Source organism: Chiloscyllium punctatum, chromosome 19 (genome assembly GCF_047496795.1).
Source record: "Chiloscyllium punctatum isolate Juve2018m chromosome 19, sChiPun1.3, whole genome shotgun sequence".
In the NCBI taxonomy this organism is placed as follows: domain Eukaryota; kingdom Metazoa; phylum Chordata; class Chondrichthyes; order Orectolobiformes; family Hemiscylliidae; genus Chiloscyllium; species Chiloscyllium punctatum.
Window position 1 is genome coordinate 29979447 of NC_092757.1, and position 27912 is coordinate 30007358.

General features: G+C 43.9%; 1 protein-coding gene across 2 annotated transcripts; it reads right to left on the reverse strand.

The window, feature by feature from the left end:
* Positions 1 to 285: 285 nt before the first annotated feature.
* On the reverse strand, positions 286 to 9808 carry LOC140491261 (uncharacterized). 2 transcript variants are annotated; one of them, XM_072589231.1, is made up of 3 exons: positions 8767 to 9808; positions 8486 to 8597; positions 286 to 826 (listed from the first exon to the last, which is right to left on the reverse strand). In XM_072589231.1, exons 1-2 carry the CDS (start codon positions 9561 to 9563, stop codon positions 8495 to 8497), a joined length of 900 nt encoding a protein of 299 aa, XP_072445332.1. In that variant the 5' UTR covers positions 9564 to 9808; the 3' UTR covers positions 286 to 826; positions 8486 to 8494. The 2 variants fall into 2 exon arrangements, with proteins under 2 accessions (XP_072445332.1, XP_072445331.1); XM_072589230.1 differs by lacking the exon at positions 286 to 826 and adding an exon at positions 1359 to 1683.
* Between the last annotated feature and the right edge of the window lie 18104 nt (positions 9809 to 27912).

Consider the following 27912-nt stretch of genomic DNA (forward strand, 5'->3'; position numbering starts at 1 on the left):
GGCTGAGATGGATAGATTCTTGATCAGTCAGGGAATCAAGGTTTCCAGGGAAGGTGAAAGTGAGGAATGTTGGATCAGTCACGATCCTATTGAATGGTGGAGCAGGATCAAGAGCTTAAGGGCCTACTCCTGTTCCTGTTTCTTATGGCATTATTGTCATGGGATCATCCTGAGCACTAACCCACTGTTCTGGAAATCATGGTGTTGAATACTATCATAGCTGATGGTGAAATATGAATTCAATAAAATCTGGATTTAAAAACTAACCATATAACCATTGTCGATTCTCAGATTACAGGTTTATTAGTGAAATTCCAGATCCATGGCAATTACGTTGGCTCTTAACTGACATCTGAAATAGTGAAGTAAGACACTCAGTTCAAAGGTAATAATGGATGGAAAACAAATGGCAGCCTTACCAAAAAAGCCACATCCTAGGAAAGAATAACAAGAAACATGTTATGAACCAAATTTAGAGAATTTTTCATTTAATTCCCTGCAGCTCTTCTTCTGTGGCCCAAGGTCTTTGGAAGGAGGCAGTATCTCGGGACTTGTCTTCTACATCAACATCATGGCAGCTCCAAGACGGTCTGAAACAATCCTTCAAACTCTGGCATCGATGGTTCCATATAAGTTAAACATTGTTGAAGTGACAAAACCTTTCCACTCTCCAGCTCTTGCAGGTTGATGATAGGGCAGTCTGAAAGCAACATGGGTACAGGCTATGGCACCCTACAGCTGAGGGAAGGTAGTGATGGCAGAGAATCCCACTGCCCAGGTTGCTTGGCTCTCCTTGTTATGGGTGAATGATATAAACAAGTCTAATCTGGAGAAAGAGGCATCAGTGACAGCTTGAATGCATTTGCCGGTCGCCTCAACTGGGAGATGCGACAAAAGACTCGATACAAAATATATGTGTGTGTAAAATGTATGGGATTTTGAACTAATGACAAATATGTTTTGTCCTAATTATTTAAAAGGACTTAATAATTATCTAGGTATGTCTTTCTGGAACCATGAGTTAAAGGTGGAATGTGCCTCCTGGAATATTAATGGTTATTTGTTATATTGTGCTAGTTTGTAAGAAAATTCATTGACAGATTTTGTTCTGAGCAAGGATCACTGGACCCAAAACATTAACTCCTGATTACTCTCCACAGATGCTGCCAGACCTGCTGAGTTTTTTTTTGTTTTTGGAATGACTGCAGTTTTTGAATAGGAAATGGGACTTTATTTTGTGTTTTGAAATATTTTATAATATATTGCAAATAGAAAGGAAAACAAAGAACTGCAGATGGAACTGGAGATCTGAAAGAACCAAATTCAAAACATGCCTGAGAAATTCAGAGGCTCTGGTAACATCTGTGGCAAGAGAAACAGAGTTAACACTGAGTCTAGTGTGACTGTTCCTCAGAACTCTGTTTCTCTTTCCACTGGTGCTGTCAGACTTGCTGAGTTTCTCCAGCATTTTCGATGTTTGTTTTGATTTCCAACATCCACAGTTTTTGCCTTTAGTCAGATCTGAAGATAAAGCCGTTCATATCTGTGTCTTAGGGAACACTGTTCGCAAGTAATCCATGGCTGATACATTAATCAATAAAGATATTTGAGAGTGCAGGTGGGAGACAATTTAAAACAAGGAAAAAGAGTAAGGGCTGAGGGAATGCAGCAAGTTTGCAGCGTCTGTGGAAAGAGAGACAGACAAACAGACAGAGTTAACATTTTGAGTTCAATGTTCAGTTTTCTTGACAATTTAAGGTCTCCTCTGAATGATAGAACCTCCCACTAGTTCCGTTCTGGTGGCTCAGGACTGATGTTCATGTTCAAGTTTTGTACCAGGGCCAGATCCTACTCAAATGGCTACAGTTTAAGCAGTTAAAGCCTGTGTAAATTGTGGGAATTAATATGAGGGTTTTGCAATTAAAGCCCAGCTACCAAGACAAATCAAGCTACAATTGAAAATAATGCATTTCCATTGGCTTAGAACAAGGCAAACAAACAAAATAAATTGATTGCAAGAATGTTTCATCATTGAGTTTAGTCTGCCCTTCCCTCTGAACATAATAAAACTGCAATGAACAATGCACCTGTTTCTAGAATTTGTTTTATTTCAACAATAAATACTTTGCACAGTGAGCAATAAAATCTTCCTGAGGACACAGGACAGTGAATATTTTCTCTGTGCTGACATTTGAAACACAGATGGAAGTGATATGGGATATTTTGGAACTATCATGGTCCCTGGATCACGAAACATTAGATATGTAAGTAAGATACATACGGAAATCCTGATAATATGACTCGCATGTTTCAAATTCCCATGACCCTCTGTCGGCCCCTCTCCCTGACCATCAAGAACACCCAAGGCTTAACTCCCAGCTCCCCTGTGTACCAGCTCCCCAGCCTGTGATATCTAACCTTGGTTTATTTAGACATTTCAAAGCAATCCTCTGCCTTCTGCACTGAGTTTCAGTCACAGACATTGCAAAGTCCTCGTTAGTTTCCTGACAGCTGATTGCTAAATCTAGGCTTCAACCACCTCTTGGGTAACTAAACTATTGATAGCATCATCACACACACTGAGTATCTTTCCCATCTATCATTCTGTTCCTATCCAAACCCACACATTACCTTCTGAATACTCAGTGACTGAGTGAGTAAGCTAACCTCCAGATCCAGCCCCACAAACCTCCAGACCCTCCGAACACTGTCAGCTGAAACTACAAACATACATCATAGATCATCCGATTTCAGCCCCATCCCTTACCCTCCCCTTATCTGACCTGTCAAACACCTTGACTGTCAGAACCATCCTCCAACCCAGAACTGATCAGAAAACACCACCACCCACACATTCTAATTACTCCCACTAACTGGACTCTGCAATTCAACCTCAACCATCCAGCTTTTGCCCCCAAAAAGACACAATTACCCCCATTGAAATGCATTGACACAATAGAGTCAGGCCTGAATATACAGCTCCTTTTCCCAATGATCCGGATACACTCAAGGCAGAATGACCAGCTCATCCTTGTACCAGCTCAGCAATCTGCATTATCTAATCTTCGTTTATTTATCAAAGTCATCCTCTGAAATGTGAAGGAAGGATGTGACTCAGGAAACACATAGATTTGACAAAAATCTTCTGTGAAGATTGCAGCTCTGTATCAGCTGAGCGACAGAATTCCATGATTATGTGCGATGAATCTGTCACAGTCACATTCTATCAAGTTGCTCTGGAGAGTTTCAGAGATCAAAACTCTGGGTCGGGGACAGAATTGTCACATTCAATGGATTTCCAACCAGAATTCTTGAGACCAAAGTTTGGTTTCTGGTCACTGGATTCAAAACATTAACTCTGATTTCTCTTCACAGATGCTGCCAGACCTGCTGAGCTTTTCCAGCAATTTCTGTTTTTGTTTCTGATTTACAGGATCTGCAGTTCCTTCCATTTTATTTGATTATCAAGGACCTGAATGCTCAGCATTTTGTCCAATATAAAATGTTCAAATAGCCAATCACTACGAGACAGAGACTAACAGTTAATAAGTCTGTTGTCCACCTGTAAACTTGTGAAATACTGACTCTCTTTGTCCCTGTGCTGCGTAACTGACTTACTCAAGGGCTAATGCAACAGGCCAGACAGACAGTAAGTCAGGTGGCATGTGAGACAGTATTGAATGCCCATTGAATGCTCATTGGCATTTGGTGCGAAAGGTTTGGATTATGACGCAGTCTGGATAAGGAGATAATCAAATGGACAGTCACTATTTTCAATAATATAAAAGAAAGAACTGTGGATGTTGGAAATCTGAAGCACAAATAGAAATTGCTGGATATTTCTCTCTGCATTCTCTGTACCGATGCTGCCAGACCCGTGGAGTTAACATTTTGACCCTTTTGCAGAATTGGACTTGAAATGTTAACTCTACTTTCTCTCCACTGGCTTCAATAAGCAGCTCTGCCACCCCCATTTTGGAGCAGATATTTTAATCTTCATTTGCTGAGGAACATCAACTCAGCTCAGTTTCCAGACATGAAAGTTTGTGTTTTGGAAATGTGCATGCAATTTAAATCCCTCTCATATGCCCTGTTGAAAAGGCTTTGGCTTCTTTTGATGGGCAACATAAAGACAGACCTTGAGCCTGTCCAATATGTTTGTATTAAAACAAATCAAAATAATAGCTCTGTATCTGAACGTGGGCAGCTTTTGCGTCAACTTAAACAAGCACATTGATGTAAATAAATACAGCATGAGGACAGTTAGGGGAAAGCAGCCACTCAAGGGGCTGATCGATAGGCCCCCTGATGTTAGACATGAAGAGATATTGGCTGCTTGTGATAGTGAGATGGCAATCATCATTGCTGACTTGAATCTACACAAAGACTGTGTAAATCAGGTTGGCAGCAGTAACGTGGATGAGAGGTTATTGATGATCTTCGAGAAAGTATCTTAGAGCTGCGTATTCTGAAGCAACCAGACAGAAGGTTATGTTATTATCATCTTATTTATACCGTGTAATGTGACAGGATTTATGAAACAATCTCAGTGTAAAGGCTCTCCTACGTAGCAGCCATCACAATATAATTCAATTTTAGATCCAATTTGAATGGAAGAAGATTGACTCTGAGGTAAGTATTTCAAACTTAAACAAAGTCCACTCTGCGGGCATGTAAACTAAGCCAGCTGAAGTGAATGGCATAACTGGCTCAGAGAGAGATCAGTAGACACAGTGATGGCAGAGATTTAAGAGGGTACCTCAGAATATTCAGAAGAAATATATTCTGACTGAAACAAGAGACTTTAAAGGGAGGACTCGCTTTCTGTGGTTGACTGAAAAGTTGAAGAAACCATCCAACTTGAGGATATTGCAAAGATGGGTGGCAGGTCAGATGATTGATTAGAAAATAAAGTATGGCAGAGAAAAAGGTTAATTGGAAGGAGGAAATTGGAATCTCAGAACCCAACTCAAAATCTTAAAAACAACAAAGCAAGAGTTTCCATGGGTATTTAAAAACAAAACCTGTGCGCAATGTGAGTGTCACTCCTCTAGGGAGTGAGAATATTGAGTTATTGGTAGATGATAGGGGGCAAAAAGTGCAGAGCTGGAAAAGCACATCAGGTCAGACAGCATCCAAGGAGCAGGAGAATCGATGTTTCAGACATAAATCCTTCATCCATAGATGTTAAGGAAATGGCGAATTAAATGAATAAGTACTTTGCTTCTATCATCACTATAGAAGATACAAAAAGCATTTCAGTAATAGTGGTAAGTATCTGTTTTGCTGACATTGAAACTTCAGGCCAACTGTGTCTGCATGCTGACTCAGAACTGCGCACATGCACAGTTCCAGATTGTCTGCATCATCATCCCAATCTCCCTCACCCTCTCCCCTCCTCTCTGAATCTGAACATCACCACCATTCTCCGCACCACCTCTACCAGCCCCAACCACCATCAGACTGGACATCAATCTCTCTCTTCTCCAGGTCACAATCTCTCTCTCACCCTCAGACTTTCTCTCCCACCCCCACTCTATCCCTCCAAATCTCAACATCCAGTGAAACTGAGCAGACATGGAAAGAAGATGCATGATTGAAACACTTCAACCAATCACATTCACCCATGCATGAGTAAGCATCTCCCAAGAGAATACTGCATATGCTCCTCAGTGTCAACCCAACTGTAAGTCAGGAAGTAGGAGGGAGGGATGAACACAATGTAATTACAGTCACTAAGGAGGCTGGACTCAGCAAACTGATAATAGGTCTCATCACCTTCTGTCTTCATCCCAGAGTCTTAAAAGAGGTTGTTAATTCGGTTGTGGATGCATTAATGCAAATTCTTTGAATTTCCCAAGATTCATTAGACTTCACTCAGTCAGAGATGATTTAATCTGTCAATGTTTTGCCCCATCCCTTGACAGTGACCATCACCTCCCTGCCTCTAAACTTCTTCTGGCCCCAAAGCCTATCTGGAATGACTTGATGGCACTAACTGCTGTTTGTAGACTCTTGCTGACACTAACCTCTAGGATGCATAAGGTTCACTTGGTACAAAGTTCATTAATTGAAACCTGCTGTTTTTCTATTTCTACGGTATAATAATGTCTATTTAACCCTGACAGTATAATTCATTTCAACAGTCCCTTATTTTGAAAGAGGACGTAAATGCATTAAAGACAGTTCAGAGGAGGTTTACTCGATGAATACTTTGAATGAGTGGCTTGTGCAATCGGGTTAGGTGCTCAGACTGGGTTTGTTTCTGCTGGAGTTTAGACGAGTTAAGAGTGATCTGATCAAACTGTATAAAGGCTCTTAATGATCTTGACACAGTGAATGTGGAATGGATGCTTCTTCTTGTGGGTGAGTTCAGAATTAGGGACCATGTTTATAAAATTAGTGAGGAATCACACTTTTTGGACAGAGATGAAGAGAATTCTTTGTTCGGTTGTTTGGAATTGTCTGTCCCAGAAAGTGGGAGAGGTGAGGACAATGGATATTTTTAAGTCACAGGTAGATTTATTCCCTTGCATAACAAGAATCTAAGGTTACATTGGGTAGATGGGAACTCAAAACATAAACTTATCAGCCATAAACTTATGAAAGAGTGGAATAGGTTCAAGCGAGCAAATTAATTTGTTAAATACATTCATGAAAGTTTCCTCAAGCAGCATATAGAGGATCCTACTCAGGAAGGGACAAAACTCGACCTACTCATGGGAAATAGGGCAGGACAGGTGATGGAGGTGATAGTAGGGGAACACTTTGGGACCAGTCCTATTAATTTTAAAGTAGTTATGGAGAGGAACTGGTCCACAGGTTCAAGTTCGAAATTGGAGAAAGGTGAATTTTGATGGAATTAGACAGGAGCTGACAGGGGTTGATTGGAGTAGTTTGTTTGCAGGTAAAGGGACCTCCAGCAAGTGGGAGGCCTTTAAAAGTGAGATCGCTGGAGTTCAAGGTCTCTATGTTCCTATGAAGGTGAAAAGCAAGGTTGACAGGAATAGGGAACCCTGAATGACAAGAGATATTGAGGCTTTGACCAGAAAACGAATGAAGTATGGCTGAGGTACCAGCAGCTGGGACCAAGGGAATCCCTGGATGTATACAGGGGATGCAGAGTTTTACTGAAGAAGAAATCAGGAAAGCAAAAAGGGGGCATGGGAGGCCTTGGCCGAGAAGGTTATGATGCATCCAAAGAGGTTCTTTAAGTAAAAAAGAGTAAGAATAACTAGCGAAAGAATAGTTATTTCTTATTTTCTAAAGGCAAGTGTAAGTCATTGTGTTCCAGAGGCAATTCAATTGGACAAATTGATAGGCTTGAAGCAAAGCGCACTTTATTCTTACCCTGCAGTTAAAATAGTGATTTTAAAATAGCGGCAATTCCAAGATAGAGGTGGAGTAAGACACCTGAGATCGAGCTTGTCCACTCCTCCCATTTAGAGTCATCGGGTCATCGGGTCATCAAGTCATAGAGATGTACAGCACAGAAACAGACCCTTCGGTCCAACTTATTCAGATATCCTAAGCCAATCTAGCCCCATCTGCCAGCACCCGGCCCATCTTCCTCCAAACCTTTCCTATTCATATCCCCATTCAGATGCTTTTTCAATGTTGCAATTGTATCAGCCTCCACCACACCCTGAAGCAGCTCAATCCATACATGCACCATCCTCTGTGTGAAAAAGTTGCCCCTTAGGTCTCTTTTATATCTTTCCCCTCTTACCCTAAACCTATGCCGTCTAAATTCTGGATTCCCCCGCCCCATTTGTCTATTTATCTTTTCCATGCCCCTTATGACTCTATAAACCTTTATATAGTCATCCCACAGCCTCCGACGCTCCAGGGAAAACAGCCCCAGCCTGTTCAACCTCTCCCTACAGCTCAAATCCTTCAACCCTGGCAACATTCTTGTGAATCTTTTCTGAACCCTTTCAAGTCTCACAACATCCTTTTAAAAGGAAGGAGAGCAGAATTGCACACAATATTCCAAAAGTGGCTTAACCAATGTCCTGTACAGCTGCAATTAACTCCTGTATTCAATACTGTGACGAATAAAGGAACGCATACCAAACGCCTTCTTCACTGTCATATCCTACCTGCAACTCTACGTTCAAGGCGCAAGAACCTGCACTCCAAGGTCTCTTTGTTCAGCAACACTCCCTCAGACTTACCATTAAGTGTATAATTCCTGCTAATATTTGCTTTCCCAAAATGGCTCCTACCATCACTACTTTACAGTTGATAAACATTTGCACAAACTCCCTGAAAATTTATTTTTACGTAGCTTTCCCATGCGTTCTTGGCCGATAGAATACAGGCCTAATGCACTTTATGGTCTCTTAAGAACGTCAACCTCTGTGTGGCAAATTCCCAACTGCAGCATTGCCATGTGCCCTTGCAGATTAGAGGGATAATTAGTGGGATTAGTTCAGCCTTGTTCAAAAGAGGAGAATTACTTGAATATCGAAGTAGTACTTACTATTCAAGCTCAATGAAGGAGGAACAGAATATCGGTTTGCTTCAGCATTGTCTCATATGCTGCAGGTGGGAGCTCTGTGAGTATTCCTTCATTTGAAAAGGGGATTTTCAAACTAAATGAAAGAGAATAATTGTATTAGATGAAATCAATCAAGTCCCATTCGCCAGCACCTGGCCCACACCCCTTCAAACCTCTCCCACTCAAATACCCATCCAGAAGCCCCTGAAATGTTGCAATTGTACCAGCCTCCACCACCTCCCCCGGCAGCACAGTCCACACACCTTTCCTTTTCATTTTTCTCTTTTCCTTCTTCGCTTTTCCATTTTTGATCTTTCTCCTCTCTTCTTTCTTCTCCTAGCCATGGGACTCCTGGTCTCAGACTGTGCACAAACCCAGCCTGACAGTCTCTCGGCCCAGCTGAGCAATCTCTCAGTGGGCTAAGGTGCCGCTCTCTCAGTGGCTGAGCATGTGCAGTCTCGTGGCCAGGTGTGTTGATCTCTCTGCCTGATGTGGTGATCTCTCGGCCGGCTGTGGGGATCTCTCGGCCTGGTGTGGGGATCTCTCGGCCGGCTGTGGTGATCTCTCGGCCGGCTGTGGGGATCTCTCGGCCGGCTGTGGGGATATCTCGGCCGGCTGTGGGGATCTCTCGGCCGGCTGTGGTGATCTCTCGGCCGGCTGTGGGGATCTCTCGGCCGGCTGTGGTGATCTCTCGGCCGGCTGTGGTGATCTCTCGGCCGGCTGTGGGGATCTCTCGGCCGGCTGTGGGGATCTCTCGGCCGGCTGTGGTGATCTCTCGGCCGGCTGTGGGGATCTCTCGGCCGGCTGTGGTGATCTCTCGGCCGGCTGTGGGGATCTCTCGGCCGGCTGTGGTGATCTCTCGGCCGGCTGTGGTGATCTCTCGGCCGGCTGTGGTGATCTCTCGGCCGGCTGTGGGGATCTCTCGGCCGGCTGTGGTGATCTCTCGGCCGGCTGTGGTGATCTCTCGGCCGGCTGTGGGGATCTCTCGGCCGGCTGTGGTGATCTCTCGGCCGGCTGTGGGGATCTCTCGGCCGGCTGTGGGGATCTCGCAGCCCGCCATGGTAATCTCTCAGCCAGCGTGATGATCTCTCAGCCCAGTTTGGTGATCTCTCAGCCCGGCATGGCCAACTCTCAGCTGGGGGATGGTGATCTCCCAGCCCGGTGTGATGATCTCTCGGCTCAGCGTGATGATCTCTCAACCCAGCGTGATGATCTCTCAACCCAGCGTGATGATCTCTCGGCTCAGCGTGATGATCTCTCAACCCAGCGTGATGATCTCTCAACCCAGCGTGATGATCTCTCAACCCAGCGTGATGATCTCCCAGCCTGGTGTGGTGATCTCCTAGCCCGGGTGATGATCTCCCAGCCTGGTGTGGTGATCTCCCAGCCTGGTGTGGTGATCTCCCAGCCCGGGTGATGATCTCCCAGCCCGGGTGATGATCTCCCAGCCCGGGTGATGATCTCCCAGCCTGGTGTGGTGATCTCCCAGCCCGGGTGATGATCTCCCAGCCCGGGTGATGATCTCCCAGCCTGGTGTGGTGATCTCCCAGCCCGGGTGATGATCTCCCAGCCTGGTGTGGTGATCTCCCAGCCCGGGTGATGATCTCCCAGCCTGGTGTGGTGATCTCCCAGCCCGGGTGGTGATCTCCCAGCCTGGTGTGATGATCTCCCAGCCCGGGTGATGATCTCTCAGCCCGGGTGATGATCTCCCAGCCTGGTGTGGTGATCTCCCAGCCTGGTGTGGTGATCTCCCAGCCCGGGTGGTGATCTCCCAGCCCGGGTGATGATCTCCCAGCCTGGTGTGGTGATCTCCCAGCCTGGTGTGGTGATCTCCCAGCCCGGGTTATGATCTCCCAGCCTGGTGTGGTGATCTCCCAGCCCGGGTGATGATCTCTCAGCCCGGGTGATGATCTCCCAGCCTGGTGTGGTGATCTCCCAGCCTGGTGTGATGATCTCCCAGCCCGGGTGATGATCTCCCAGCCCGGGTGATGATCTCCCAGCCCGGGTGATGATCTCCCAGCCCGGGTGATGATCTCCCAGCCCGGGTGATGATCTCCCAGCCTGGTGTGGTGATCTCTTGGCCCAGCCTGATGATCTCTCGGTCCGGTGTGGTGATCTCTCAGCCCAGCATGTGCAGTCTCTTGGCCAGCTGTCGCCTTAGCGTGGGCCTCTGATCTCAAGGTGATTCTTTGAAGTGCGGTCCAACTGAGATTAAGCACTTAAGAAAGACTGTAATGTTTGAACCTGCATCTTTATTCCTTTATTTTCCACTTAAAAATAAGAATGTCTGCAACGTGTAACTTTTAAACTTACATCGTGTGTTTTATGTTATAGTATATTTACTTTAAAAATAAAAAGTGTTGAATTTTTAATATTGTTCTTTCTTCATACTCTGGCACAGTGGTTAGCACTGCTGCCTCACAGCGCCAGAGACCTGGGTTCAATTCCCTCCTCAGGCGACTCTCTGTGTGGAGTTTGCGCATTCTCCCCGTGTCTGCGTGGGTTTCCTCCGGGTGCTCCGGTTTCCTCCCACAATCCAAAAATGTGCAGGTTAAGTGAATTGGCCATGCTAAATTGCCCGTAGTGTTAGGTGAAGGGGTAAATGTAGGAGTATGGGTCTGGGTGGTATACGCTTCGACGGGTTGGTGTGGACTTGTTGGGCCGAAGGGCCTGTTTCCACACGGTCAGTAATCTAATCTAATCTAATACCTTCTTCTTAAGGTTCTGTGCCGAAGTATTTGTCCCTAAGATAGTGCATTATACACTTCTCACTGTATTCCTGTACCTTTGTACTGAGTACATGTGACAATAAAATCAAAATCAAATTACAGTCAAAAAAAGAAGAGTTGGAATAACTATTGGAAAACGTAGCAGGATAATGGGTTATTTATCTCATAAACAGCAACTGCTCCAATAGAGTAACACATCCTTGGCACAGGCAAATTCAATAAAATAGATTGTCTCACATGCAATTCTGGACAAGGACTGTAATAGAGTTGTTCAAGATTGCATTTACTTTCAGTGTTCAGGAAACAGTTCAATATTTTTGTTTATCCCTTTAAATCTTTCCTATTCATGTCCCTGTCCAAATGTCTTTGAAATGTTGTAATTGTACCTGCCTGGACCACTTTCTCTGGCAGCTCATTCCATACATTCACCCCCCTGCATGAAAATGTTACCCCTCAGGGAGGGAGTAGTGAATAAAAGGAGGAAGGTCTTGTTACAACTGCACGGTCACTGTTTCGACCACACACCGAATATTGCACTCAGTTTTGGTTTCCTTTATGAAAATGATATACTTGCATTGGAAGCAGTTCAGAGAAGTCTCAGTTCCTGGGAGGAAGGGATCCTTGTTTCAAAACTCCAATTAACCTGGATTAGAAACATTAACTCTCTTATCCCTCTACACCTGCTGCGGTTCTCCAGTGATTTCTTTTTGGTGTGTTCCAAGAGGTTTATATCTAGAATAATCAATACCCCGGAATGAGTTATGGACTGGAATCTAATCAAGGGATTTGGAGTAGTGATCTGACTGGAAAGCCACTGGAATTCTGAAAATGTGATTGCACTGATATTTTTGTCTCAATAGTATCCAGCGGAGGTGTCTTTTTAAAAGTAAAACACAATATTCAAACTTCCCTGTGCACTAGTCTGGGAAAGCCACAACTGGGACTGTATCCTCCAAGGTGGGTCTGTATCTCAGTGACCTGGAGTTGTTTCATAGCATCCCTGTTGCAGTGTTTTCAATACAGGCAGAGCTCACTGAACAGAGAAGAACAAAGAACAATGCAGCACAGGAACAGGCCCTTCGGCCCTCCAAGCCTGCGCTGACACATGTTACCCTTCCACACTAAAACCGTCTTCATTTCCAGGATCCGTATCCCTCTATTCCCTTCCTATTTGTGTATTTGTCCAGGTATTCCCTTGAATGCTGCTAATGTGTCTGAATCCACCACCTCCTCTGGCAGGACATTCCAGGCACTCACCACCCTTTGTGTGAAAAACGGGCCTTGAACATCTCTTTTAAACTTCTCTCCTTGTGGATTGAACCTGTGTCCCTCGTAATTGACGCCCCAACCTGTGAAAAAGCCTCATATTTCCACTTCATCCAATGCCATTCACAATCTTATAAACTTCTACATTCCAATGTAAACAAATCCAGTCTATCCAAACTTTCTTCATAGCTAAAACCAATCATACTAAGGCAACACCCTGACAAACCTTTTCTGTACCCTGTCTAAAGCATCAACGTCCTTCAAGTAGTGTGGTTATCAGAACTAGACACAATGTTCCGAGTGCAGCAAAACTCTCTTATGTATACTCTTCTGAGGATTCACTCGATCTATCCTGTCTATACTTGACATGTGCTTCCTTTCTTGCTGGTGGATAAGGGAGTAATCTATATGTGATCTATATGTACTTCAGTAAGGTGTTCGACAAGGTTCCCCATGGGAGATTGGTAAGCAAGGTTAGATCACATGGAATGCAGGGAGAACGAGCCATTTGGATATAGAACTGGCTCAAAGGTAAAAGACAGAGGATGGTGGAGAAGGGTTGTTTTTCAGACTGGAGGCCTGTGACCAGTGGAGTGCCAGAAGGATCGGTGCTGGGTCCACTACCTTTCAACATTTATATAAATGATTTGAATGTGAGCATAAGAGGTATAGTTAGTAAGTTTGCTGAAGACGCCAAAATTGGAGGTGTAGTGGACAGTGAAGATTACAATGGGATCTTGAACAGATAGGCTAATGGCCCGAGGAGTGGCAGATGGAGTTTAATTTAGATAAATGTGAGGTGCTGCATTTTGGGAAAACAAATCTTAGCAGGACATACACATTCATGGTAAGGTCCTAGGGAGTGTTGCTGAAAAAAGAGACCTTGGAGTGCAGGTTCATAGTTCTATGAAAGCGTAATCTCAAGTAGATAGGTTAGTGAAGAAGGCATTTGTTATGCTTTCCTTTATTGGTCAGAGTATTGAGTACAGGAGTTGGGAGGTCATGTTGTGGCAGTACAGGACATTGGTTAAGGCACTGCTGGAATATTGTGTGCAATTCCAGTCTCCTTCCTATTGGAAAGATGTTGTGAAACTTGAAAGGGTTTAGTAAAGATTTGAAGGGATGTTGCCAGGGTTGGAGAATTTGAGCTAAAGGGAGAGGTTGAATAGGCTGGGACTTCTTTCCCTGGAGCATCGATGGCTGAGGGGTGATCTTATGGAGGTTTATAAAATCATGAAGGGCTTGGATAGGATAAATAAACAAAGTCTTTTCCCTGGGGTGTGGGAGTACAGAACTAGAGGGCATAGGTTTAGGGTGAGAGGGGAAAGATATAAAAGAGACCTAGGGGGCAACTTTTTCATTCAGAGGATTTTACGTAAATGGAATGAGCTGCCAAAGGAAGTGGTGGTGGCCAGTACAATTGCAACATTGAAAAGGCATCTAGATGGGTATGTGAATAGGAAGGGTTTAGAGGGATAAGTGCCAGGTGCTGGCAGGTGGGACTAGATTGTTTTGGGATGGCATGGATGAGTTGGATGGAAGGGTCTGTTTCCATGCTGCATATCTCTATGACTCTATGACACTGTGACACTGCCACCTTTAGTGATCTGTGGATGTGTACACCCAGATCCCTCTGCATGTTAATGCGCCAAAGGGTTCTGCCATTCACTATATAATTGCCAGTTGTATTTGACCTTTCAAAATGCATCACCTCACATTTGTTGAGATTAAACTCCATCTGCCATTTTTTCTGCCCATGCCTCCAACTGATCTATGTTCTGTTGTATCCTCTGACAATCCTCCTCATTATCCACAAGTCCACCAATCTTTGCATTGTCCCACGTAATAATTAGACTCGTTACATTTTCCTCCAAATTATTGATAAAGGCCATGAACAATAGAGGTCCCAGCTCTGATCCCTGTGGAACACCATTAGTTACAGCCCTCCATTCTGAAAAGCATCCTCCACCACTCCCCTCTCTCTCCTATGATTGAGTCCGTTCTAAATAGGAAAATCCATCTTGCCAGCTCACCCCAATACCATGTGACTTCACCTTTTGTACCAGTCTGCCATGAGGGGCCTTGTCAAAGGTTTTACTGAAGTCCATGTAGACAACATCAACTGGTTTTCCCTCATCAAACATTTTCATCATCTCCTTAAAAAACATGGTCAAGTTAGGAAGGCACGACCTCTCCCGCACAAAACCATGCTGTCTGTCACGAATAAATCCACTTTCTTCTAAATGCATATAGATCTTGTCCGTCTGAATCTTTTCCAATCATTTCCCTACACTGACATAAGGCTCACAGGTCTGTAATTCCCAGGATTATCCCTGCTCCCCTTCTTAAACAATGGGACAACATCAGCTATTCTCCAGTCCTCTGGAACCTCACCTGTGACCAGAGAGAATACAAAGATGTCTGTCAATGCTGCAGCAATTTGTTCTCTTGTCTCCCTCAATATTCTGGGACCGATCCCATCAGGACCCAGGGACTTATTTACCTTAATACTTTTTAAAACACACACAATGTTTCCGTGTCCGTGTTTAACCTGATGTCATGAGGCTTCATGGGGTCTGGCATTAATGCTGAGCCCTTCCAGAGCACAGCCCTCTTGACTGTATCCCACGGAGCTGTTCCCTCTGCTGGCTCTGTCCTGCCAGTGGGACAGGACCTGCCCTGAGATAGTCATTGTGTTGTCTGGGACATTGTCTGTAAAGTGGGATTCTGTGAGTGTGACCATGATGCTGGATTAGTCTGTGAGGAATATACTGCAGGGCAGTTTTAAGTGTTATACAAGAAAGAGTTAACACCTCTTGATTTCTTTCAATTTTAAAATCATGCGGAACTAAATTTAGTTCTCGTTTGCCTCAATGATCAGAGTACACACCCGATTATTTCTCAATTCAGTAACTGCAGTAACCAACTGAGTCATCTCCCAACACACTGCCCGATCTAATACATTGAAAACAGCTTCGGAAAGGCCTGAATTCAAATATAGTGCTGCTGCACCTCACTGTCCCTCCAATAAAGAGTGAGTCAATGATGGGATCTGAAATCTGTCCAGAGAGCTTCCAAACTGGATCCAGGCAATTATTCAAATACCCCCTCACTACAGACAATTCAGAACTATCTCAGAGAGGGTGCAGAATATTCCCAAAGGGGAGAGGGACCAGCAGAATGTTGCTGTACACATTGGAACCCATGATACAGGATGGGAAAAGGACGAGGTTCTGAGGGGAGAAAATAGGAATTTAGGCAGGAACTTAAAAAGTCGATCCCGGAGGGTAGTTGGAAGGAGGGGGGTGAGGGTGTGAGTCCTTTTAGGGTAGAGAGTACGGGAAAGTATATCAGGGTTATATGATTTAACCAAATCAGAAATTATATATGTACTTAATAAAAGCAGAGGGGTTAGTAAACGGATTCCCGCGGCTGGGTTTTGAGATTTGACTCCCTATTGCTGGTTTATTCCCTCATTCATTCCATTTCATGGAAGCGGATTTGACAGTAACTTTCTTAAAGGGGACAGGGACCCCATTCAATCTGTATCTAACAGGTCCGTGCTGATGGAGACAACTTGTTTGATGTCCTGCAAGCTGTTCAAGTCCCGGTAGATGGTTCTGAGGGGGATTAGTATTCTCATCTTTTCATAGTTTCGGGTGAGATAGTGCGCTGGAGAGTGGGGAGACCACAGTTTGATGAAATGCGGAAGGAGTAAATACCGAGCGATTGTGAGTGGGTTGGCAAATAAAGGGCCTTAATATAAAAATAAAGAAACATATCGTACAATATCTCACAAACCCATAGAATAAGATGTTTGAATTTGATTGACTTTCTGCATCAGTAAAGACACGCCAGCGAGCCCAGGGAGACATTGGTAATGATTAACTGATATGGGTGAGCAGGGCAGAACCTCAGCAGATCACAGGGTATTCAGGGACAAAGGTTACAAGATAAACAAGTGACCACATCAGCGAACAGGCCCCGTGTGTTTGAATCTGACTGGGAGATATGTAACTCACAATGACCTGATGTAATCAAAATGCCGAGTTAATTGGATTGTAAATTTGATGTAATGAATTTACAGACCTGATGGAATTAACTTCCTCCCCAACTGATTTACAGACCTGATGGAATTAACTTCCTCCCCAACTGATTTACAGACCTGATGGAATTAACTGCCTCGTCAACTGATTTACAGACCTGATGGAACCATCGCCCATTTGATTGACTTGTGGACTTGATATGACCAACTGCACACGAACAGTTAATTTGCAGCCTGACATAACTTTGATTACAGAAAGTGTAAGATTGGTATTGTGCGGGTGTCTGACAGAGAGAGCTCGATTGTCTTGTGTGACGGTCTTGAGTTCCTCTCCTGGCTGTAATCGATTCCCGCTGGAATAAACTGCTGTTCCTGCTGAATTGCCCAGGCCTTCAGAGTCTTCTTGCCTCATAGACAGTGGTCACTCCTACAGCAGTAATATCTGGATTACTCCCAGTGCCGTGTCCCAGTGGGAGTAGGAACAGGAGGGTGGAGCAGATGAATGTGTCGCTGAGGAGCTGGTGGAGGGGAAAAGGATTCACATTTTTGAATCATTGGAATCTCTTCTGGGGTAGAAGGGACTTGTATAAGAAGGGACAGTTGCACCTGAATTGCAAGGGGACTGATATACTGATGGGGAGATTTGCTCGAGCTGCTTGTGTTGGGGGCGGAGAGGTTTGGAATTGATACCCAGGGAGATAGTGGGGAAAGAGATCAGTCTGAGACAGGTATCGTTGGGAAGACGAGCTTGTCAATTACACCAGGGCAGGCAGGAACACAGCAGCGAACGAGGTAGGACTGAGGAATTAAACTGCATTTATTTCAATGCAAGTGGCCTAATAGGTAAGGCATTACAAATCAGGGCATTGTTAGGAACATGGGACTAGGATATCATTGCAATTCCAGAGATGTGGCTCAGGGATGGACAGGACTGGCAGCCTAATGTTTCAGGGTAATTGAAGCTAGAGGAATGATTGAAAGGGGGCAAGAGAGGGAGTGGTGTTTTTTTTGATTAGGGATAATATTACGGCTGTACTTAAGGTGAGTATCCCTTTCTTATTTCTTGGTTCCACCCAAATTGCTTCTTTTTTAATCATTTATGGGACAATGGGTGTTGCTAGCTAGCCAGCATTGATAGCCCATCCCTGTTTGTCCTTGAGAAGGTGGTGGTGAGCTGATTTCTTGAATCACTGCAGTCCACTTGCTGTGGGTTGACCCACAATGCTGGGAGGGAGGGAATAATTTCCCTGGATGTACTCTCAGGAATAATCACCTGATTAGGAGTTTACTGTGGTTTCCCAAAAGTCAGTGGGAAATAGAGAAGCAAACTTGTAAGGAGATCTCAGTTATCTGTAAGAATAATAGGGTGGTAATGGTAGGGGATTTTAACTTTCCAAAGCTTAGACTGGGACTGCCATAGTGTTAAGGACTTGGTTGGAGAGGAATTTGTTAAGTGTGTACAAGAATTTTTTCTGATTCAGTATGTGGATGTACTTACTGAAGAAAGAGCAAAACTTGACCTACTCTTGGGAAATAAAGCAGGGCAGGTGACTGAGGTATCAGTGGGGGGGCACTTTGGGGCCAGGGACCATAATTCTATTAGTTTTAAAATAAAGTTAAAAATCACACAACACCAGGTTATAGTCCAACAGGTTTATTTGGAGGCACTAGCTTTCAGAGCAGCATTCCTTCATCAGGTGGTTATACCTAATAAAGGAGGGGTGCTCCGAAAGCTAGTGCTTCCAAATAAACCTGTTGGACTATAACCTGATGTTGTGTGATTTTTAATGTTGTCCACTCCAGTACAATACCAGCACCTCCAAATCAGGCAGTTTTAAAATATTGATGGAAAAAGACAGACCAGATCTAAAAGTTAAAGTTCTAAATTTAGAAGAAGGCCAATTTTGATGACATTAGGCAAGAACTTTCAAAAGTTGATTGGAGGTGGGTATTCACAGGTAAAGGCCGGCTGGAAAGTTGGAAGCCTTCAACAATGAGATAATGAGAATCCAGAGACAGTATGTTCCTATTAGGGTGAAGGGCAAGGCAGGTAGGTGTAGGGAATGATAGATGACCAGAGAAAATGGGGCTTTGTTCAAGAATAAGGTTTTGTTCAAGCGTATGTCAGATATAGACAGCAGAGATCGAGAGAATCTCTAAAAGAATATAAAGGCAGTAGAAGTATACATGAGGGAAATCAGGAAAAGAAAAATGGGACATGAGAAAGCTTTGGCAAATAGGGTGAGGGTGAATTCGATAGGATTTCTTTTTCTTTCTCCGCCCCCCCTCCACACTACCACCCAATCGCAGTAGTGCTTATTTTTCCCCAGCACCCCTGCGTGCAGGTGTCAGAACCTGTGAAGCACAACAATTACTTCAATCTTTATTTATATTCCACCATCAGGAAGAAACACTGAGTGACCCGTGATAAGCAGTGCCCTTCTCATCAAAGGGCAATGCTGCATGATCAAACAGTGAAGGGGAGGGTAAGGATTAAATCAAAATAGAGTTGGAGGGGGAAATAATACACTCCACTCCCTGTGGTGCCCACCTCTCCCTGAAAATCTCGAGGGTGTTGGTGGACACTGTGTGCTCCTTCTCCAGTGACACCTGGGCTCTAACATACCCGAAAAAGAGGAGCAGGCCCTAACGCCCCCCCCTCCACGGCCCACTGCCTGGACCGACTTATGGCCAGGCCCAGGAGCAGACCCACGAGGAGGTCCTCTGACCTACCCTCCCCCCTCCACACCGGGTGCCCGAAGATCAGAAGCGTGGGGCTGAAGTGCAACCAGAAACAGAGGAGAAAGTTTTTAAGAAAATCAAAAAGGAAGTGCAAATGCCCACACCCCATATATACATGGTCTCTGGACTCTACAGCACCACAGAACAAGCAGTTGGGCTGGGAGTCCATGAGCCACCGTAATGCGGTTGTAGGAGACAGCTGCGTGCAGCACCCTCCACTCCAGATCCCCGAGAGAAAGGGGGAGGACCCCCATGTAGAGAGCTCTCCACTGAGGATCCCCATCACCGAGTGGCAAAGGGGCACACCAAGGCGTGTCCGGGTGGTGGATGAGGGAATAGAGGTGGACGGTGTGCAGCAGCAGTCGGCACAGGGCCCACCATTTTATGTCCCTAAAAAGGGCAAAACTAAAACTCCGGAGGTAGCTCAGGTTGTGGGGCACAGGCTCCTGCAGGAAGTACACGACCTCGGCGACATTGTGAAATTCCGTCCGGGCAGGGTTTTTGCGATCTTTCTGGATAATCCAATATACGGATAATCAAATGTCGATTGTTGAACCGGGCAACAATCAACCTACAGGAATATTCCCTCCCAGTTGGAGAACACTTCAGCATTCCAGACCTTCGGATGACCATGCTCCAAGGCGGACTTCGGGACAGGCAACAACGCAAAGTGGCTGAGCTGAGGCTGATAGCCAAGCTCGGTTCCCACAGGGCTGGCTTCAACCAGCATCTTGGGTTCATGTCACATTACAGGTGACCCAACTGCACTACACACACACACACACACACACACACACACACATACAGACACACACATACACACACACACACATACACATACACACACATACACACACACACACATACACATACACACACATACACATACACACACACATACATACACACACTTAGACAGCCACACACACACATACATATAGACACACAAACACATACACATACACACACACACACACATACAGACACACACATACACACAAACACATACACATACACACACATACACACACACACACACATACAGACACACACATACAGACACACACACACACACACACACACACATACAGACACACACATACAAACACACACACATGCACATACACATTCACACACACATACGTACACACACATAGACAGACACACACACATACATATAGACACACACATGCCTACAGACCCATACACTCATGCAGACCCTCTCTCATACGCTCACATGTACACTCCCTTACTCACACGCGCCCTCTCACAGACCTATACCCCTTTACACTCACACTCACACATATACACACACTTTCTCACATACCCCTACCACAGACACACACACCCACCTAGGCACACACACATATAATTTTGTGGGAAGAATTTGTACTTTCAGAATTACATTTTATTTCGCTCAAACACTGCACGAATCCATGTAAGATTCTGTCAATCTCTTTTTGAGATTAGAATCAGTCTGAACATTGGGGCACAGACAGCGACACACAGGGCACCTCACACCTTCAATGTATTACCTTGGCCAACATGGCACCGATTGTTAAAGCTCAGTTGAGAATGTAACTTTAAGCAAGTTCTGGGATTTACATATGAAAGAACTGAAACAACATGCCCATTCTAAAAGATGAAAGACTTAACAAACAATCCAGGCCTTTTTCAATATTTTATTTCAGTTACATCACACTAAACTTTTGCTATAAATTGTTTCCTACGATCTTATACTCTAGAACCACAACCACCTGATGAAGGAGCAGTGCTCCGAAAGCTGGTGCTTCCAAATAAACCTGTTGGACTATAACCTGGTGTGATGTGATTTTTAACCTGAAACAGATAAAGGTTGATAAACCTCCAGGACCTGTGCAGGTGTAACCTAGAATTCTGTGAGAAGTGAGGGAAATTATTACTGGGCCCCATTCTGAGATATTTGTATCATCGATAGTCACAGGTAAGGTGTCAGAAGACTGGAGGTTGGCGAATGTGATGCCATTGTTCAAGAAATGTGGGAAGGAGAAGCCAGGGAACTCTAGATCAGTGAGCCTGGCATTGGTGCTGGGCAACATATTGAAGGGGGATCCTGAGGACACGTTTTGCATATATTTGGAAAGGTTCAGCATAAATTAGGTCCACATGGTGGGAAGTCATTTTCCACTAACTTAATTGAGTTATTTTAAGATGTAATGAAGAGGATTGATGAAGAAAGAATGGTGAACATGATCTATATGTACTTCAGTTCAGTTTTCAACAAAGACTTGGATGGTATATTGGTTAAGCACATTAGGTCATGTGGAATGTAAGAAGAATTAGCTGTTTGGGTACTGGAAGGTTGCTTTCCAGACTGAAGACCTGTGACCAGTGGTGTGACACATTGATTGGTGCTGGGTCCACCGCTTTTGTCATTTATATAAACAATTTGAATGTGAACACTGGAGGTATAGTTAGTAATTTTGACACCAAAATTGGAGGTGTAGTTGACAACGGAGAAGATTCCCTCAGAGTGCAATGGGACCTTGATCAGATGGATTACTGGGCTGAGAAGTGGCAGATGGAGTTTAATTCAGATAAATGTGAGGTGCTGCATTATGGAAAGGCAAGTCAGAGTGGGACATATGCACTTAATGGTAAAGGGCCTGGGGACAGTATCTGAACAAAGAGACCTTGAAGTGCTGGTTCATAGATGTTTGAAAGTGGAGTCAGGGATAGACAGGGGAGTGAAGAAGGTGTTTGGTATTTAGATATAGACTTAAACTTCATTGTCACGTGTACACAAGTACAAACATTGTGCATCTCAGGTACAAAGGTACCTCAGCACAAAACGTAGGTACACATAGTAACGCAAAATCTAAGTTAGAAGGAAGGAATTACTGTGTAGAAAAATAAAGTTTAATGTTAACATTACAGTCTACATCCACACCCCAGATGGCCATTCGACATGTTATTCAATTGGGTCCTGTAGGTTACTCTTGAGAGATTAACACAGTCCTTTTCAATTTTATCGTCAATGTGACTTGGAGGTTGAGATTTGTTTCCAGACCAGTTTGGAGAGAAATATAAATCATTTCTTTATCTCTTGCTCTGTTTGAGTGTTAGAATGAAAACATATCACTGGAAGGTGAGATCAGAGTGGGACTGAACAGTGTCTCTGTCTGAGCCTGTGGGAGTGATGACCCTTCTGTGTCTCTGTATCTCTGTCAGTGATAATGTGAGTGTGTGTGAGAGGGACCTACCTGCATTGTTACTTGTGTCTCAGCTGGAAGGTGGGAAGAAGAGCAGAAGGGAAAGGCTGTGATGGGCTGGAGGGCAGGAGAGGCTGAAATGACAGAGTAACAATATTGACCAAAATGGTGCAAGGAACAGGGTGGAGGCGAGGCGGGAGAATGGGAGAAGAGAAGAAACAAAAGATTGGGGTGTAAATGATCCTCACTAACTGTCATCTAAAAACAAACAAAACAAAAGAAAATGGTGACAGAGATAAGAAAGTGAGGTACTCTGTCATGTCCCCCTTCACTGTTTACAGGATGTACATTTACTCTCAGATTCTGAATGAATTCTGTCTGTTTTCTCATTATTAACTCTCGCATTGCCAGTTACTCTCAGTTTTAAAGGATCTTGTTTCAGAAAATGGACCTGGAGTCAAGCAACCAATTCATTGGATTTACAGAAATTCAGTTCCAGCCCAGTTTCAGTGGGAAGACACAGGGAAATGTCCTCTGGCTGTTGGTGTGATGGACCCTTCCTCTCAGATCCTGACAACTTCGCATGAAACAAAGAGTCTGTCACTGACAAGCAATCTTTGTGCACGTGACGTGGCTCCTACATGTGCACTGGACATGACAGAGATAGTTTGTGGTGAAGAGGCTGGAGGATACAAAGAGAGCGAGGGGTGGAGGTGTTGGAGGAGATTACAGAGATAAAGAAGGGGGGTAGGGTCTGGAGGTGGTTACAATGATAGGGTGGTGTTTCGGGGCAGGGTGATGTCACAGAAAGGTGGAGGAGTGCAGGTCCTGGAGAAGGTTATATAGACAGGGCAACATGTTATTATTCCTGATCATCCAGCACTCCCTACACTTACAATCTTTGCCCTTCACCCTAGCAGGAACATACTGTCCCTGAACTCTCATGATCTCTTTTTCAAAGGCTTCCCATTTTCCAACCATTCCCTTTACCTGTGAACATCTGGCCCAATCAACTTTTGAAATGTCTTGTCTAGTACTATCAAAATTGGCCTTACTCCAGTTTAGAACCTCAACTTGAGCTACAAGTCTTCTCAAAATTTGATATATCCCTGGTGATGGGGTCTGTATGTCAGTGGCAGAAATGGCAGAGGATGAGGGTGTTGTATCTGAGGATGGTGGAGTACAAGGTGAGGACTGAGGGGTTCTCTCCTTGTTGAGTTTGGAGATATGGAGTTCAAGGGCTGGGGTGTGGGAAGTGCAGGAGATGCACTGGAGGGCATCATCGACCACGTGGGAGAGGAAACGGTGGTTCTTAAAGAAGGAGGCCGAATAGGGACGGCTTGGGAGAGGTTTTTGTATCCGGACAGTGAAATGTTGGATTATTTGTGGAGGAATTTTATTTTCATTTTTTCAGTAAAGTTTTCGATTTCTGTTTAATATTTATGTTTTTAATTTTTCTTTGCATGCTCCATATTAAATAAAGAAGGAAAAATAGTTTCATTTAATATATAAGGACCTATTGAGAGCTTCTTCTTTGCAGGATTAATGTTACTGATGGCCTCTAAGAGATATTGAGTGTGATGACTCATACATACAGTGAAGTGATTACAAAGCAGCATCATTCAGATCGATAACTGTCCGTCAGGAAGGGTATGAAGGTGGTTTAGAAGTATCCTGTGGCTATTCCTCTCTCAGACAGATATTCCATTTTGGGGATTATTGAATGAGAAAAATAGACATGGTCAACAGATCTTGGGCACTAACAATCAATTTTATGTTAAATGGGCTTGTCAAGATTGAAAAGAATAATTGTTTTTGGGAACTCTCCTGCGAGGGGCGCAGACAGGAGACTCTGCGGTAGTTAGTGTGAATCGAGGAGAGTACGTTGCTTTTCTGCTGCCAGGGTAAAAGATTCTCAAAACGTTTGAAGCAAATTGTCAAAGTGGAGAGTGAGAAGCTGGAAATTGTTGTACACATCGATAGGAATGACATAGTCAGGGAAAGGGTTAAGGCTTTACAGAGTGAGTATAACTGGTTAGGGAGAAGGTTCATAAACAGAATATGAAAAGTAATAATTTCTGGTTTACTTCTGGTGCCAAGTTCTAATGAGGGAAGGAATAAAAGGACAGGGCAGATAACTCAATGGTTGACGAGGTGCTGCACTGTGCAGGGAGTCACTTTCTTGGAGCATTGGGATCTCTTCTGGGACAGAAAAGACCTGTTTAAAAGGATGGGTTTCACCTGAACTAGACCAATATCCTGGTGGGGAGATTTGCTCGTTCTATTTCAGGAGATTGTAAGATTTGAGAGGGGTGGGGCAGGGCATTCTAAACAACAGTGAAAATAGAAAGAAAGATGACAATGATTCTGAATCAGAAAACAGCACGTTCTTTAGACAAATCAGACAAGAACAAGTCAGAGAACAAAGGAACACTGAACACTGAAACTGCATTTATTTCAATGCAAGAGGTCTCATGGATAAGGCTGATGAACTCAGGGCATGTAAGGGAACATGGGCCTGGGATGTCATTGCTATTACAGAAACATGGCTGAGGACTGGAAAAGACTGGCAGCTCAGTGTTCTGGGTTTTAGATGGTACAGGAAGGACAGAAAGAGGCAAGGCGGGAGAAGGGCTGGCATTTTTGATTAATGAAAATATTCTGACTGTAATTCGGGAAGATATTTCTGAGGGATCATTTAGTGAAAATATATGGGTTGACATTAGAAATAAGAAAGGGACGATCACCTTAATGGGATTGTACTATTGGCTCCCAATAGTCAGAGGGCAATTGAGAAGCAAAAATGTCGAGAGATCTCAAATATATGGAAGAATAATAAGTTTGTAATAGTATGGGATTTTAATTTTCCAAATGCTGTCTCAGACTGCCATGGTGTTAAAGGTTTTGATGGTGAAGAATTGTTCAATTGCAAGAAAATGTTCTTTTATCAATATATAAATCTTCCAATGAGAGACAGATCAAAACTTGACCTTCTCTTGGGAAATAAGGCAGGGCAAGTGACTGAAGTGTGAGTCAGGGAACACTTTTGGACCAGTGATCATTATCCTCGTAATTTTAAAATAGTTATGGAAAAGGATAAAAGGTAAAGCTCTTAATTGGGGTAAGGCAAATGGTTATGAAAGGATATGAAACAAGACCTTTCAAAAGTTGATTGGAGTAGACTAATCGCAGGGAAAAGGATGACTGACAAGTGGGAGGCCTTCAAAGTGTGACAACAAGAGTTCAGAAACATTCTGTTCCTGTTAGAGTGAAAGGCAAGGCTGGTAAGATTACAGAACAATGGATGAATAAAGATGTCGAAGTTCAAGTCAAGAATAAAAATAACCATCTATTAGAGAGACAATTGGGATCAACTGAATGTCTTAAAGAGTGTAAAGAGTGTAGGGGCATTCTTTAGAAGGAAATGAGGAAGGCAAAGAGGGGACAGGAGATAGCCTTGGCAGGTAAGGTTAAAGATAATCCAAAGAGATTCTGTAAATACATTGAGTGACGGAGAGAGGTTAGAACCCCTTAAGGACCACGAGGTTGTCTTTGTGTTGAACCTCAAGAGATGGGAGAGATATAAATGAATATTTTGAGTCAGTTTTTACTGTGAGAAAGAAATGGAGGTGAGAGTAATCAGGGAAATAAATATTGATGTTTTGGAAACAGTTCACAGTCCAGAAGAGGAAGTGCTGGAGATCTTAAAAAAATATAAAGGCAGATAAACCTCCAGGACCTGATCAAGTGTTTCCCAGGAAGCTTTGGAAGTTATGGAGAAAATTGCAGGGCTCCTAGCAGAAATATTTGAATCATATACAAACATGGGTGAAGAATTGGAGGACTGGGGTGTGGCTAAAATGTCATTGTTGAAGAAGGGATGTGAGGAGAAGCCTGGGAACAATCGACCTTTGAGTCTGACTTCGGTTTTTAGAGATGATTCTGAAAGATAGAATTTAAAGAGGTTGGAGAGGAAAAAATTGATTTGAAATGGTCAGTATGGTTTAGTGTGAGGAAAATCATATCTCACACACTTGACTGGGTTTGTTTTGAGAAGTAACCAAAATGATTGATGAGGACAGAGAGGTTGATACTTTTTGTTTAGCTTTGTGTAAAGCTTTTGATGAGGCTCTGCACGGTAGACTAATTAGTAAAGTTAGATCACATGGAATTCAGGGTGGGCTTGCCTATTGGATATATAATTGGCTTTACAGTAGAAGACAGCAGGTGATGGTGGATCATTATTTTTCAGATGTAGGCCTGTGACCGGCAGTGTTTCACAATGATCGGTACTGGCTCCACTTCTGTCTGTCATGTATATGAAGGATTTGGATGACAATATAGGAGGCATGGTTAGTAAGTTTGCGGATGACACCAAAATAGTGAAATGGCCAGTGAAGAAGGTTACCCAAGATTGCAAAGAGATATTGATTGATTGGGCGAAAGGGTTGAGGATTGGCAGATAGATTTTAACTTGGATAAAGTTGAGGTATTGCATTGTGGTAATACAAATCAGGACAGGACTTAACGGTAGGGCCCTGGGTAGCGTTGTAGAGCAGAGAGAGATCTCAGGGTCAGGTACATAGTCCTTTGAAATTTGCATCATAGGTAGACAGGGTGGCTAAGAAGGTAATTAGCATGCTTGCCTTCATTGCTCAGAACTCTGATTATCAGAGTTCTGACATTATATTGAACTTGTACAAGGCAGTGATGAGGCCTCTTCTGGATTAGTGTGTGCAATTCTCATTGCTCTGTTTAGGAAGGATATTATTAAAGTGGAGAGGGTTCAGTAAAGATTTACCAAGATGTTGCCAGGAATGAAGAGTTTGAGATATAAAAATGGGCTGTTGCGTTGGAGGTGAAGGATGATCTTATTGATGTTTAAAAAATTATAAGGGGCATAGATAAGGTGAATGACAAGTGTCATTTCCCTCAGGTGGGGGAGTTCAAACCTGGGGGTATATTTTTAAGGTGAGAGGAGAAAGATTGAAAAAGGACATGAGGGGCAGCATTTTTAGTAGTTCGTGTGTGGAATGCACTACCAGAGGAAGTGGTGGATGCAAGTACAGTTATAGTGTTTAAAATACATTTGGATAAGTTCATGAATAGGAAAGGTTTGGAGGGATATGGGCCAAGTGCAGGCAGGTGGGAATAGTTTAGTTTTGGAACATGGTCGGTGTGGCCTGGTTGGTCCGAAGGGTCTGTCTCCGTGCTGCATGAGTGTATGACTCCATGACATTATGGTACGCAGTCAAAAGACACATCAGTCTCTGCCCTTTGCCCTCCAGCCCAGGGGCTGGGTTGCAGCGGGGTGGTGGGGGGAAGGGTATTGTTGATGGATGGAGATACCGAAGGGCTTTTATATGCAGTGGGTGGAGAGTGGAGAAACTACAGAGGGGCAGTTTAGAGTAGATGAAACTGCACAGGGGAGGGCAA